This window comes from Henckelia pumila, chromosome 4, assembly GCF_033568475.1.
Source record: "Henckelia pumila isolate YLH828 chromosome 4, ASM3356847v2, whole genome shotgun sequence".
Lineage (NCBI taxonomy): Eukaryota > Viridiplantae > Streptophyta > Magnoliopsida > Lamiales > Gesneriaceae > Henckelia > Henckelia pumila.
The window spans coordinates 189,673,830-189,688,591 of record NC_133123.1 but is presented as its reverse complement, the minus strand read 5'-3'; the positions used below and the strand labels follow the sequence as shown (position 1 = coordinate 189,688,591).

The 14,762-nt window shown below is 41.7% G+C and overlaps 1 protein-coding gene across 1 annotated transcript; it reads right to left on the bottom strand.

Moving 5' to 3' along the window:
* Positions 1-12,323: 12,323 nt before the first annotated feature.
* Positions 12,324-14,363, bottom strand: LOC140862461 (uncharacterized). Its single transcript, XM_073265484.1, has 5 exons — positions 13,733-14,363; positions 13,532-13,595; positions 13,423-13,486; positions 12,677-13,217; positions 12,324-12,589 (listed from the first exon to the last, which is right to left on the bottom strand). The coding sequence occupies exons 1-5, from the start codon at positions 14,361-14,363 to the stop codon at positions 12,324-12,326; spliced, it is 1,566 nt and encodes a 521-aa protein (XP_073121585.1).
* Positions 14,364-14,762: the final 399 nt, after the last annotated feature.

Genomic DNA, 14,762 nt, shown 5'->3' with positions numbered 1-14,762 from the left:
ACATCAGAACCAATTTAATGGAAGCGATACTGCAGGTCCTCATATGCATATGAGGACATTCTGACGATATTATTAGATTGCGTTTGTTTTTGTTTTTTCTCAGGGACCAGGCAAGATGTTGGATTCAATCACTAACGTTGGGGAGTATAATTACTTGGGAAGACATGACAGTGAAATTTTTGGCAATATTTGTTTCTCCTGATAAGTCCACCCAATTGAAGATTGTGATCAACACATTTAGGTAGCATGATTCGGAACAGTTGAGAGGCATGAGAGCGTTACAAAGACTTGCTGAGAAGGTTCTCGAACCACAACTACAAAGACTATGTATATATGTGTGCATACCAGACTGGCGGGCGGCTAGAGGCAGGAAGAAAAAATCAAACCACAAATCCGACACCAACACACTACAAAACACACATAAAGATGTTTATTCGAAGGGAAAACATAAAAAAAACTATATTTAAAGTCTAAACACGTGTATATGATTAAATAATTACCCGGGTACCAAGGGGAACAATCGACAGCAGCCTCTGACGTTGGTGGGAGCTCAAAAACACAAGAATGTGTGTGCGGCGGCTAGGGTTAGGTGATGCAAAGGAGTGGAACTTATATTCAAAAATAGGGACAGTTTATTATTAATAGTAGCTAGTTGTGATGGTAAATGACATTAAGTAACTAATTGCGACGATTTTTAACTAACCGTCGATAATTGCGACGGCTAGTTACAAACCATCTCTAATTACGTCATTTTGTAAGTAATTCGTCACAAATTGCGACTAATTCATTGGTAACTGTTGCCAACTACAACATAAGGAAAAACTTACGTCGCTAGTTTTAGCAAATACTTTAAGAAATTAATCTCTAATTTTACCGATAACTTAAACTATTAATATCTAAATGTAACTATTATTTTTGTTATGTGTCGTTATTAGAGACGATTTATTTCTACAATAGTTGTTAAGATTAGTTACTAACAACTCAAGTAGTCGCTAATTAAATTACGTCAGCTACAAACACATACAACGATGGTTTATATCGTTTAAATTCAGTCTCAATTAGCAACGGAAATAATTACATTAATCGTCGCATTCATTGTTCGCAATGAATGATTATATGCGTCACAAAGTTAACGACATTTTCTTTCAAAAGCATCGCTAGTTTTTAATGACTGTTATTAATATTTCGTCTTTATGTTCTTCGTATTTTTCTTTAGAGATGATTATTCAAAAAACCGTCGCAATTTAGCATAAATAGTCTATAAATCTAGGAAAGAATTTTTTTAATTTATTCTCTAATTACCGTGTTTTCTTGTAGTAGGGATCTTGTCCCGTCTGATACGTCTCAAAATGTTGTTGTTTGCAAATGGGTGTTTCGACTTAAGCAAAAGTATGATAGCTTTGTTGATCGCTATAAGGCTCGTCTAGTTTCTAAGGGTTTTCACCAACGCCCGGGTCTTGACTGCACTGACACTTGTGGTGAAACACTACCGTTCGCATTCTCTTATCTTTTGTTGTTTCAAACGGTTGGTTTCTTTGTCAGATGAGTGTGAAAAATGCATTTCTCTAGGGACAGTTGGATGACTGTGTTTATATGGCTTAGCTGTCTGGCTTTTTTAACTCTGATTTTCCATCTTATGTCTACATTTTGAACATAGCCATCTATGGTCTTAAGCAGGCACCCCGCGCTTGGTACACTGAACTTCATTATTTTTTATTTAGTATTGGTTTCGCTGTCTCTCTAGCTGATACGTCTTTATTTATTTCCACTCTGGAGGTATTATCATGTATCTACTTATCTATGTCAATGATATGATTCTTACAGGAAATAATGTTGGTGCTCTTCAAGGATTCATCAACCAGTTGGGTGCTCGGTTTTCTATCAAAGATCTTGGTTCTTTATCTTATTTTCTAGGTGTTGAGGTTGTTCTTATTCAGGGGACCTTTGTCTCTCTCAAAAGAAGTATCATCTTGATATTCTCACCAAGACCAACATGGCTAACTCGAAGCTTTTTTCTACGCATATTGCCATGTACGCCTCCCTGCACCTTTTTGATGGCTCACCGCCTGCGGATGCTAGTTTGTATCTCCATACAATTTTTAGTTTGCAATATCTTTCTTTTACTTAACCGGATATTGACTTTGTTATTGATAAACTTTCTCAGTTTATGCATGCTCCCTCATCTCTCCATTGGTGGTGGTTAAGAGTCTGTTGCACTACCTTAATGGTACAAGCTCCTACAATATCATTCTCCGACGACACTGCTCTCCCTCTTTGCATGCCTACTGTGATGTTTATTGGACGGGTGATCTTGATGATCGCACCTCCACTGGTTCATATATTGTGTTTTTGGTTCCAATCCCATCTCTTGGAGCTGCAAAAAGCAGGGCTCGGTTGATCGCTCAACCACTAAGGTTGAATATCGCGACATTGCCTCTACTGCTGCGGAACTACAATGGGTTAGATATCTCCTTTATGAACTAGGTGTCACTGGTGTAACCTCTCCTGCTTCTATCTATTATGATAATGTTGAGGCTAATTATCTGCGCCAATCTTGTGTTTCACTCTCGCATGAAGCACATTTTTTTAGATTATAATATTGTTTGTGAGCTGGTTCAGAGTCATAAAGTTCATGTTTTTCATGTCTAATTCTCTAACCAGTTAGCTTCGCTTTGACAAAGTCACTTCCCAGTACACTCCTTCATCTTATTTTCTCCAATATTGGTGTCTCTACGAACCCACCATCTTGAGGGGACCTATTGAAATATATCTTTTAAATATTTGCATATATTGTGCATATCTTTTGTATATTTTGAATATTTGTTTTCCTTTTATCTTTATCTCTTTATGTTGTATATAACTATGACTTGTATCATTATTTTAGATATATGAAGATATATTCTCTCATTACGCTTCTACAACCACATGTCACATAACATAGAATTAATGTGAGATGTTTCGACTATATATATTTTAGAATCCATCTTTATCAATTTTATTTCACATTAATATAAAATTATATGTTGTATAGTCATAGCTAGTAGCTTAGACCCCGCACGTGAGGTAAGTCTCATGAGTCGGTCGACTTAGTGATCATACTCTAAGAGGGCCAATATATTTATATATATATATATATATATATGTGTGTGTGTGTGTGTGTGTGTGTGTGTGTGCACACACATATATACTCATGTAGTATCACACACACACACACAAAAATATATATAACACACACAGATATACTCATGTAGTATCACACACACAGAGATATATACTACATGTGTGTGTAATAATACATCAGTACATACCTAAAGCAATATTAATTTTATTATATATTATTATATAGAACCATATATTGATGTTTATATACATCAGATAATATTATATATTATTATCAGTACAATTTCAAAAAAAAAAGAGAATTTTCTTTTTTAACCATATATTGATGTTTATATATATGAATGGAATTCTTTGTTTTCATCTTATTTAATATGATCTCATATGATTGATTTAGTTAATTAAAATTTAATATTGATAATTCTAGAGGGAATAAATTTTTGTTTAAAAATGTCATTATGCTTTTAATTATTTTTTCTGGATTTTTGCCTAAAAAATGACAATTTCAAACAATTTCTTTCCACTTTTTGTTTGTATTTCATAAGAGAATCAATAGTTATATAACAAAAGGCAAAGTCTATTGTTATTTTTTAAAAAATAATTTGTTAAGATAAAAAAAAAAGTGTGTAGAGGGAGGGGGTGAATACACATTTTAAAAATATTTTGAGCTACAATAGCTTGTTCTTGAAATGTTCAAAAATGAACCGAGCACCAATATATTATATTGAGTTTGGTTATAAAATCAAGCTGAAGACACTCAACATAATCTTCCAAAAATCGATTAATCATTTTGAAAATCATTTGAAAGGATTGCAAGTTGAGATAATAAAAATATTTTGATTGAAGCATTTTATCAAATACTTTGTATGTAACATTTTGGTATTTTAAGTAACACATAAAATATATCAACAAATCATCCAAAAACAGCAACGAGAAGTAAATACGATGAAGTAAAGAGACACGAATTTGTTTATGAATGTTCGAAAACTCAACCGCTCCTACGCCACTCGTTCTTTCACTTGGAAGTATCCACTTGATGACTTTGGTTTGACAACTCTTTGTAAGAACCCACTTCAACTTTTGGACTTATCCATCACCTTAATTGGAACTCCTAGAATCTCTCAAAAATATGGTTGGGACAACAAGTATCACAACTAAATACAAAGATTACACATTCTTTAATGTCTTTGTGCAAAACTATCACTCAACTATTCTTTGAAATGCATCTCTCTTTTGTGTGAGTGGGCTCTCTTCAAATGATGTATTCTTCAATACATGAATATGGACGAGTGTCCTACAAACTTGATTTGGTGTGGAATATTTAACTTTAAAAGCTCATCTTTCTTCTTGTTTCTCACACATAACTTTCTTGGGCTTGCTCCCATTCTATCTTTTTTTTTCATGTATAATCTGCCCATACTTTGAATCCCCATCCAAAGCTGTTATTTTATCTTTCAAATATTGTATTTATGGTCTCCAAGAATGATATTAAAGTTATATACAAAAATATGACCGTTAGTAAAAGTTTTGTACAGTTTCTGACATTGAAACGGTCATATTTGCTCTTCTGGCCACTTTCCTCATCTTTTGCTGATTTTAGGATCTACTAGTGCAGTAGCTACTGGTTTTCTACTAGTTGCAACAGCTACAAGTTGCATCGGCTAATGGTTTTCAGTGGCTACTGATTGCAGCGGCCACTGGTTTGGATTATGCTGCATTTCGGAGTCTACAGCTTTTCAGCACTGCTATTTTTAGTAGTCACGTTTTATTGCTTATATTTCTTGCTTCATTAACTTTTGGGAAAAATGATGAACATAAAAATTGTAACCCTTCCTCTTTTCTTTCCAACGCATCAAGAATAACTCAATTATGTGTTTTTATGAGAGAAATGTGCTCAAAACACTCAGTTGTGCCAGAAATTATGCTTAGTGCAGAATCAGAGACGTCAATGCCGTTTATCATCGCCTTATGCTCTCATTCAGACTTTGACTTGTAAATATGATTTGTAGATAATTGTATTATCTTCGTTACGCATATTGAATCGTTCAATTTGGATAACCAATCTGCAAGATATGATGGAAATTTCAGAATAGCTCAAGCTCAACTGATGTCTGTTTTAAGCTCATCTAGTTTAGTTCTAGTTTAGCCTTGAGACAACAGTTTGACCTAGATAAATCCGAATTGGTCCACCTGGTTTGAAATATGACTTGCAGAGTTTTGAGTTGGCTATTCAACGGTTTTGGCGGCTGGGGATTTGGATCATTGAGTTATGAGATATCATCAAAATAACCCAGCTTGCCAGAAACTAAGGGTGTGTTGGAATTTTATTTCAGCAGCCTATCACTTCCAAAATGTGATGTATGAACTGTTGTGAATTAGACTAGTTTCATTAATAAATTAACACTAAATTATACAAGTGAAACATACATAATTACTTTAAAAATGCATTTCAAAAAATTTAAATTATATATTTTATAGCTAGAATAGATAAAATTAATTTATTTTGTTTGATATAGTCAATAATCGATTACAGTAAAAAAAAAAAAAATTGGGTAGCAAGAAAAAGAAAGAAAAAAATAGAATTAACATAGTCAGAGAGACTTGATATATAGATAAATATTTTAGAGACAAAAATAAAATAATGAGGAAAAATGGTCATTTTACTGTTGAAACGAGAAAATCGAAAAAATAATAATGTTAAATTTTATTTTGACTCATCTATGAATAACAATAATAATAGAGAGTTACTTGCTCCCAAGGGGTGTCCAAATTGGTAGAGTAGGTGAACTCTTGGCTATAGGTCAGGAGTTTGATTCCCCCTGCCAACACCTTCTTGAACCAGCATGTCACACAGGGCTTGCCTACTGTGGTTTACCTGACTAGCGTAGTTTGCAGGCTATTGCGTTAGTCCGGGGGTTTACCCAGAGCAAACCGAAAGGTAGCGGCTGCGGGTTCCCACGTCACAAAAAAATATAGAAAGTTACTCGAGTTTTTATTATGAATGATGATGGTTGATAAAACCGAGTACCCGGGCTATCAGGGTAGTGAAGTGGGCCTGACAAGATGACCAAGTTGATGAGGATGGTATGTAATCTGTCTTTCCCTAACTAAGATAATCTGCACACAGTGAAAAGGAAATAAAAGCACGTTAATGGAACGCCGTAAAGTTTTCCGGCGGGGCCACTTTGATGCTTAAGTCAGACTTAGAAATAGAGCGGGCTTTTTAGGAAAAATGAGTGTAGTGTTTTGGGGATTCGGATGAACATACCTCTACTGATACCTGATGCAATGTATTTATAAGACTTAGAGTGAGAGAATGCCTCCGCAATTTCAGGGTAGTGGCCACGATCTGGGTCGTGGATGCAGGGGTTGCCCACGTTTATCTGTCACACACGATCAAGCTGGAAGACTCGGGATCATGGCAATCATGAGGATCATGCTCCTGAGAAATGGGTGTTGTCCAAGTCATGAAGACTTGGTCTTCTCGGCCTCACACATCCGTCCGGGATGAGCTACTCACTTGTCTCTGGGCTACTAGCCCGGCTCCATCCAACCCTATTAACCTTGTCTCTCCATAGCCCCGATACCCCTGACTTCCCGGGGTATCGCCGCTCCTCCCTAAAATAGTCGGGCTAGATCTTTGCTCGCTGCCCGAGTCACAGAGCTCGGATGCTCCTGGGCTACCGGGGTATCACCACTCCTCCCTAAAATAGTCGGGCTAGAGCTCTGCTTGCTGTCTCAATTCTTAGATTTCCCATGTCCACGAGCTCCCGGGGTATCAACTAATAGGGCTCTGATGAACAGCCCTTACCTTGAGCTTTGGCGGCAAATTTTTGAATTTCAAATTTTAAAACCTGTAATGTTGTTGTCAAGCATGACATGAGCCCTAAAATACGAGGAGATGGCCGTCCATCGAGCACTCCTCCCGTTTTTTCACTTTCTTAGCCATCATTATCTGCCTGGCCCAACTTCCAAAGCCAACCCCCACCATTCGATCGTTCTACAACCTACGGCTCAGATAAGACTTTCCTTCCTTTATATATTTTTCCCTTTTCTCGATTTCCACTTTCACACGTTCCTCCCTCTTGCCCTTAGCTTGCTCGTGCTTCGGCGATTCTGCAGTTCCTTCTTGTTCCTCACCTCTTTTCCTCGCGCTCCCTCTTTCTCCTGTAAGTTTTTCATCTGTACCTGCTATTAATTCACCCTTCCTTTTCATTTTCTTTCCTTGAAGATGTCGGAATCTGCCTCTTCAACTTCTGGTGCCAATGCTCGCGTCTCTTCTAGTGTAGAATCCGCGGCCTTACGCCTTGATTCCCCTCCTTCCGTTACTTCTTCTATTCTAATGACCATGGCTCCGGTACCCTAAGAAAACACAATCGGGTCCTTCTAAGGGCAAGGGGAAAACCAAAGCTACTGAGACTGCCATTCTTACTTCAAACTCCCACCCTAACCCAGATGGCCCTTGGTTTTCCTATAGCACTAGCACCCTTCGGCCGGAAGCTATAGAAGAACTCCGGGTCATGGGTAACATTCCTCCTGCCTATTCTATTATCATTCCCGGTCCCTGGGCAGGGCTAACCAACCCCCCGAGGGTTTTTATACTTTTTTCAGGGAACAACTCCGAAATGGGCTCCGCTTCCCGGTCCATCCTTTTTATTACAAAATCGCCCAGTTTTATAAAGTGCCCTTAAACCAATTTCATCCTAATGCCTTCCGAATGATGGCTGCCACCTATGTGCTTTTCAAGACGCACAATCTGGCCATTACCCCCCAAGTTTTCCATTACTACTACGCTTGTCGATTTACCGAGATGGATTTTTCCTTGAATGCTCGGCAAAACGCTCGCTTCGTAGATGACACCCCCTCCTCTTGGAAGGGATAGAAAGAGAGATTCTTTTTCATTCAACTTCCTTCGGCCCGGACAAAACCCACCAAGTTTTTGACAGCCCTTCCCTCCCAGCCAGAACTTCCAAAAAAGTATAAACTTGAGGAGCCCTATATCCGGTCTCAGGAACTGGTGGAAAACCATAAATTTCCCTCCGCTCCTCTCTTGGAGGAAAGTAGTTTAATCTCTTGGGGCCTGGGTGCCCGGGTAGTAGATTCGGTGGATCGGATAATTGACGAGTCTGAAGCCCCAAGCCCGGCTCCTGGTATGCATTATTACCATTATGCGCTTGCTTCTCTTTATATGCTATTAATATACCAACTCTCACTATTTCTTGTGCAGAAGAACTAGCCCCGAAGAAGAAGAAATCTCGCCTGATGAAGCAAGCTTTTATGAAAAAACGGGCAGCTGAGAAAGCTGCTCAAGAAAAAGTGGAAGAACGGGCCACTGAAGCAGCCAGAAAAGCCCGAGTCCTTCAACTAGCCAAAGAACGCCGAGCCAGGGGGTCACAAGGCCAGGAGGTTCCTCTTTCTGCCCCGATTCCTGGGCTTACTGCCCCTTCGTCTGCTGTTGTGCCCCCGGTGTTAACTACCCTTGAACCCGCAATGGTGGAGGAGTCGGCCTCCCCTGTTAATGACCCTTCTTCCCTCCTAGGAAGGAAAATGAAAGTTGTGGAGGAGCCTGACATGGTTATTCTGAGCGATCCTGAAGAAGTGGCTCCCCTTTCTCCTTCTTTCCCACTCCTGGCACCCTTCTACCAAGCTGCGTCGGGTGATAGTCCTCCGGGTGCTAGGGAGAATATATTCCAGGCCGGAGCCTCTGGCCGAGGAGTGCGGATGCTGAAAGGTCTCCTGACCCCTGCAGAACAGAATCACCTCTACCACCGGGGCCCTAACGTCAATTATTTCGAGGGCACCAATCGGATTCTGTCCGTAAGTCCACTTTCCCCTCTCTCTTTAATATTATTAACCTTTTCTATTCTAACACTTGTGTTTTCAGGGGCTGCATCTAGTGGTGGAAAGCTATGAGGATGCCACCCGGTTTGGCCGGATGGAGACAGATCGGGCCAATATAGAAGCAGAGAGATCCCGGGGTGCCTCTGAGCTGAACAAGAAGCTGGAGGAAGATATGGAGATGATGAGGCAGACCCATGATCAAGTGGTGTCCAGTCTGCATTCTTCTTTGAAGGAAGCTAATCAGACCCAGCACGCAGCCACAAAAGCCCGAGCCGAGATGATTGCTGCCCAGGATAAGGCGGAAAAGGCGGTGTCAGCATTGGAGACTCGCCTGAAGTCCGAGGAAGAGCTTAAGGCATTCTTTATTTCTTCTGCGGAATTTCAGAAATCTGTGGAGGATAAGTCTTACGCCTTATTCCAGACTGGATTTTATAAATGTCGTGATCAATTTGAAGAGGCGGGTCTTTGGTCCACTGGCCAAAAGGAATTCCCGGATTTGGACAAGGCCATTGAATCTCTTCCTGGCCCAGCAGGAGCTGAAGGTGCAAAGGCTGCCCCAACTAAGGAAGCTCTGACAACTGAAGACGGGGGCTCCTCTGACAACCCCGCAATTTGAAATACTTTTGTAATTGGGCCGTAGAAGCCCCTCCTCTTGTAATTTTCTCTTTAATGCGAACTACTTTTCTTTGTATCTATACTCTTTCTCCCCTGCCCACTTTTTCATTACGAAAATAAATAGTAAATATCTCGGGCTTGAATGCTTGGAACTTTAGTGGGCACCAGGGCCTGAAACCTTCCAGACTTATATAATTCCAAGGGCTTATATATGCCTTGGGATGATAGGGTGTTGAGGCCTAGAATCTCCCGGGATTATAGAGTGCCAAGGGCTTATAAATGCCTTGGGCTTAAATAGGTATCGGGGCATGAAACCTCCCGGGCTTATATATGCCTTGGGCTTATAGGGTGTCAGGGCATGGAACCTCTCGAGCTTATAGAGTGCCAAGGGCTTATAAATGCCTTGGGCTTAAAAAGGTGCCGGGACATGGAACCTCCCGGGCATATATAATACCAAGGGCTTATATATACCTTGGGCTTATAGGGTGCAGGGCATGGAACCTCCCGGGCTTATAGAGCGTCAAGGGCTTATAAATGCCTTGGGCTTAAATAAGTACCGGAGCATGGAACCTCCCGGGCTTATATAATGCCAAGAGCTTATATATGCCTTGGGCTTATATAATGCCAAGAGCTTATATATGCCTTGGGCTTATAGGGTTCCGGGGCATGGAACCTCCCGGGCTTATAGAGTGCCAAGGGCTTATAAATGCCTTGGGCTTAAATAGGTGCCGAGGCATGGAACTTCCCGGGCTTATATAATGCCAAGGGCTTTTATATGCCTTGGGCTTATAGGGTGCCGGGGCATGGAACCTCCCGGGCTTATAGAGTGCCAAGGGCTTATAATTTCCTTGGGCTTAAATAGGTGCCGGGGCATGGAACCTCTCGGGCTTATATAATGCCAAGAGCTTATAGGGTGCCGGGGCATGGAACCTCCCGGGCTTATAGAGTGCCAAGGGCTTATAAATGCCTTGGGCTTAAATAGGTGCCGGGGCATGGAACTTTCCGGGTTTATATAATGTAAAGGGCTTATATATGCCTTGGGCTTTTAGGGTGCCGAGGCATAGAACCTCCCGGGCTTATAGAGTGCCAAGGGCTTATAAATGCCTTGGACTTAAATAGGTGCCGGGGCATGGAACCTCCCGGGCTTATATAATGCCAAGGGCTGATATATGCCTTGGGCTTATAGGGTGCCGGGCATGGAACCTTCAGGGCTTATATAATGCCAAGTTCTGATATATGCCTTGGGCTTATAGAGTGCCGGGGCATGGAACCTCTCGAGCTTATAAAGTAGTGTCATTCTGCTTGAATAAAATAATTTCATTAATGAATCATGAATTACAACAATTAAGTAAAATACTTCTTCAAATGTGTTGCATTCCAAGGTCGTTTGAGTAGCCGTCCCTGATTATCCTCCAGATACCAAGTGTTGATACCTACCCTTTTGATGAGCTTATAGGGTCCTTCCCATCGGGCATCTAACTTCCCCACTTCCCCTGCTGGATTAACTTTCTTTAATACGAACTCTCCTTCTTGAAACTCTCGAATTTTGACCTTTCGATTGCAAGCTTTCATCACCCGGACTCGGTAAACTTCCATTCTTCGAGCAGCTCTGCCCCTTCGTTCTTCAATTAGATCCAACTCCTATGCTCGGGCTCCTTCCTCCAATTCCTCATAAGCCATAACCCGAGCTAAGGGTTGCCCTATCTCTACCGGAAAAATGGCCTCAGAACCGTATACCAAACTGAAAGGTGACTCCTGAGTAGCAGTGTGGGGGGGGTAGTGCGATAAGCCCACAGTATACTTGGGATTTCCTCTACCCAGTCCTTTCCCATTCCGTATAACCGAGCCTGCAAAGATCGAACAATAGTACGATTGGTTACCTCAGTTTGACCATTACTTTGAGGATAGGCCACTGAAGTAAAGGCCTGCTTAATGCCCATCTCCTCACACCAATCTGCCAATTTCTGACCCTGGAATTGTCTTCCATTATCCGAGAGCAACTTCCTGGGAATTCCAAACCTGCATACTATATTTTTCCACAAAAACTTCATCACATCTCCCTATGTTATCCTTGCCAAAGGCTCCGCTTCCACCCATTTGGAAAAATAATCCATGGCTACCAGCAAGAATTTCTTCTGTGCTCGGGCTTGTGGGAAAGGTCCCACTATGTCAATACCCCATTGATCTAAGGGGCACGAGGCCCATACCGGATTCAAATTACTTACCGGCTATGCTGCATATTGCCAAACCTCTGACATCCTTCACAAGACCGGGCCATTTTTTATGCATCAGCCTGCAAAGTGGGCCACCAGTATCCTGACAGCAGTACCCTTCGAGCCAGACTCATAGAACCCCCATGGTTTCCACAGAATCCCTCGTGCACTTCCCGTAAAACATACTTTGTTTCCCCCTCCATCAAGCATTTGAGCAAAGGGCCCTAATAGGAACGCCTATATAGCCTAGCACCCAGGATAGCAAATTTAGGTGCCTGTCTCCGCATGACCCGAGCTCGTTCTTTGTCTGCCGGAAGATCCCCATTGGCAAGGTACTTTATTATCGGGGCCATCCATGTATCTTCTCGGACGACCGGCTCCAAGGCTTCTATGGCAGCCACCAATTCTCTTTGTACCAGAGACTCCGTATCATCAATTTCCCCAGCGACTGCTCTCTTATCCAAGGCATCTGCTTCCATATTTTCTTTCCGGGGTATCTGCTCTATTCTTCAAGTAACGAAACCGGCCCCGAGCTCCTCAATTATCTTGAAGTACTTTATCAAATTCCTCTCGGGTACATAAGGTTTTCTTCACCTGCTGGGCAACCAACTGTGAGTCATAGTATATTATAATATGACTTGCCCCGACTTTCCGAGCCTGTTTCATCCCAGCTATCACAGCCTCATATTCAGCTTCGTTGTTGGAGGCCTGGAAATCCAACTTCACAGCTATTTTGATTTTCTCCTGGGTGGGTGAAACCAGGATGACCCCTACACCACTGCCTCCAACACTACTGGCTCCATCTACAAATATTCTCCATACTTATTCCTTACCAAAAGTGGTCACCTCTGTCAAAAAATCGGATAAGGCCTGGGCTTTTATGACCTTACGCGTCTGGTATTCAATATCATATTCTCCTAATTCCACTGTCCATTTCACAAGCCTCCCCGAGGCATCTAGATGAGTCATGACTCGCCCTAGGAGGCTGTTAGTAAGGATAGTTACCGGGTGAGATAGGAAATAAGGTCTCAATTTCCGGGCTGTTATTACCAAAGCCAGGGCCATCTTCTCAATTTCTGTATATCTGACTTCTGCCCCCTTCAAAGCATGACTAACATAGTATACATGCCTCTGATCTCCCTTTTCCTCCTTTATTAAAATAGTGCTGACCGCCTGCTCTGTAGTAGACAGATAGATCCACAACCTTTCCCTCGGCTCTGGCTTAACCAAGAAAGGCAAGCTAGCCAGATGCCCCTTCAATTCCTGAAAGGTCTGCTCACACTGCTCAGTCCAGCCAAAACTCTGGGCCTTGCGCAACACTTGGAAAAAATGATAACTACGATGAGCTGATCGAGCTATAAACCGGGTCAGGGCTATAATTAGCCCGGTCAAGCGCTGAACCTCCTTGATTGATGTTGGCGAAGGCATCTCCTGCAACAGTTTCACCTTTTCTGGGTTTACTTCTATCCCTCATTCAGTCACTATGAACCCCAAAAATTTGCCACTTTTCACTCCAAACATACACTTGGCTAGGTTCAACTTGATCTCATACTGCCGAACTGTGGCAAAAATTTCCTCCAGTTCGGGAATAAAACAATCTCGGGTCTTGCATTTCACCAGTATGTCATCCACATACACCTCCACATTCCGACTCATTTACTTTCGGAATACTTTGTCCATCATCCTTTGATACGTGGCCCCTGCATTTTTTAAGTCAAATGGCATAACCACGTAACAAAAAGTACCTCCCGACGTGACAAAGCTGACTTTGTCCTGATCCTCTAAGGCTAAAGGAATTTGATGATAGCCCTGATATGCATCCATGAAGTAGAGAAGTTCGCACCCGGACGTGGAATCCACCTACTGATCAATCCGGGGTAAAGGATAACAGTCCTTGGGGCAAGCTTTATTTAAATCCCGAAAATCCACACACATCCGCCACTTACCTGTAGCCTTTGGCACCAGCACTACATTGGACAGCCAGGTAGGAAATTGTACCTCCTTAATGTGCCCGGCCCGTAATAATTCCTGATCCTGCTCAGCAATTACTTTATCCTTCACGGGTTCGAAATGTCTTTTCTTTTGTAGCACAGGCCTGGACCCAGGAGTGATGTTAAGTTTATGCTCTGCGACATGAGATGGAACTTCCATCAAATTATCTTGAGACCAGGCGAACACATCCTTGTTCCGGATGAGACAGCTTTTCAATTGCTCGGCCAAATTTGTTTCCGAGTCCCGGGCAATCTTGACAGATTTCCCTTCTTGTCCGAACACCAGCTCCACCTCTTCATAATCGCCCTTAGATTCCTCCACGGAACAAACTTCTCTTCCTCCCTGGCCCCCCTCCTTCCCGGTCTGCCTCGCCCTCTTGTAATCTACTTTAACCGTCTCGGCATAAAACTTTCGGGAAGAAGGCTGATCTCCTCGGACTTCTCCCACCTTATCTCCCACGGGGAATTTGATCTTCTGATGGTAAGCTGAGGCCACGACTCTGAAAGCGTTCATAGCCGGCCTCCCGAAGATGACATTATAAGAAGAGGGTGCTTCTACTAGTGTGAATCTTGTCATGACCGTCATCTTCTCATCTCCTAACCCTAAGGTTATGGGCAGCAACTGAAAGAGTGGGTGCCCACTGAGCCAACTTGAGGCTATGGGCTTTGATGACTCTTTGTAAAAACAATCTTTTGTTTAATGTAATTTACACTTTTATTAATGGCAATGACTTTATATTACTTCATATTGTTATATTGTGATATACTATTATTGTTTTAATAAAGACCTTGAATATACCATAGTGTATGTAAGATGTGGTAGAACATGGAGATGTCTATCATGAAATACATCTTATAGTCACTGTATATTCTAAACTGTTCCTAGTCGATTGAGCCGTCCGATAATAAGGATAAGGATCGCTCGAGTTTGTGACTAGCATTTGCGATGCGGAGTACCACGTTTCATTGGTAGGGAACATGGAGA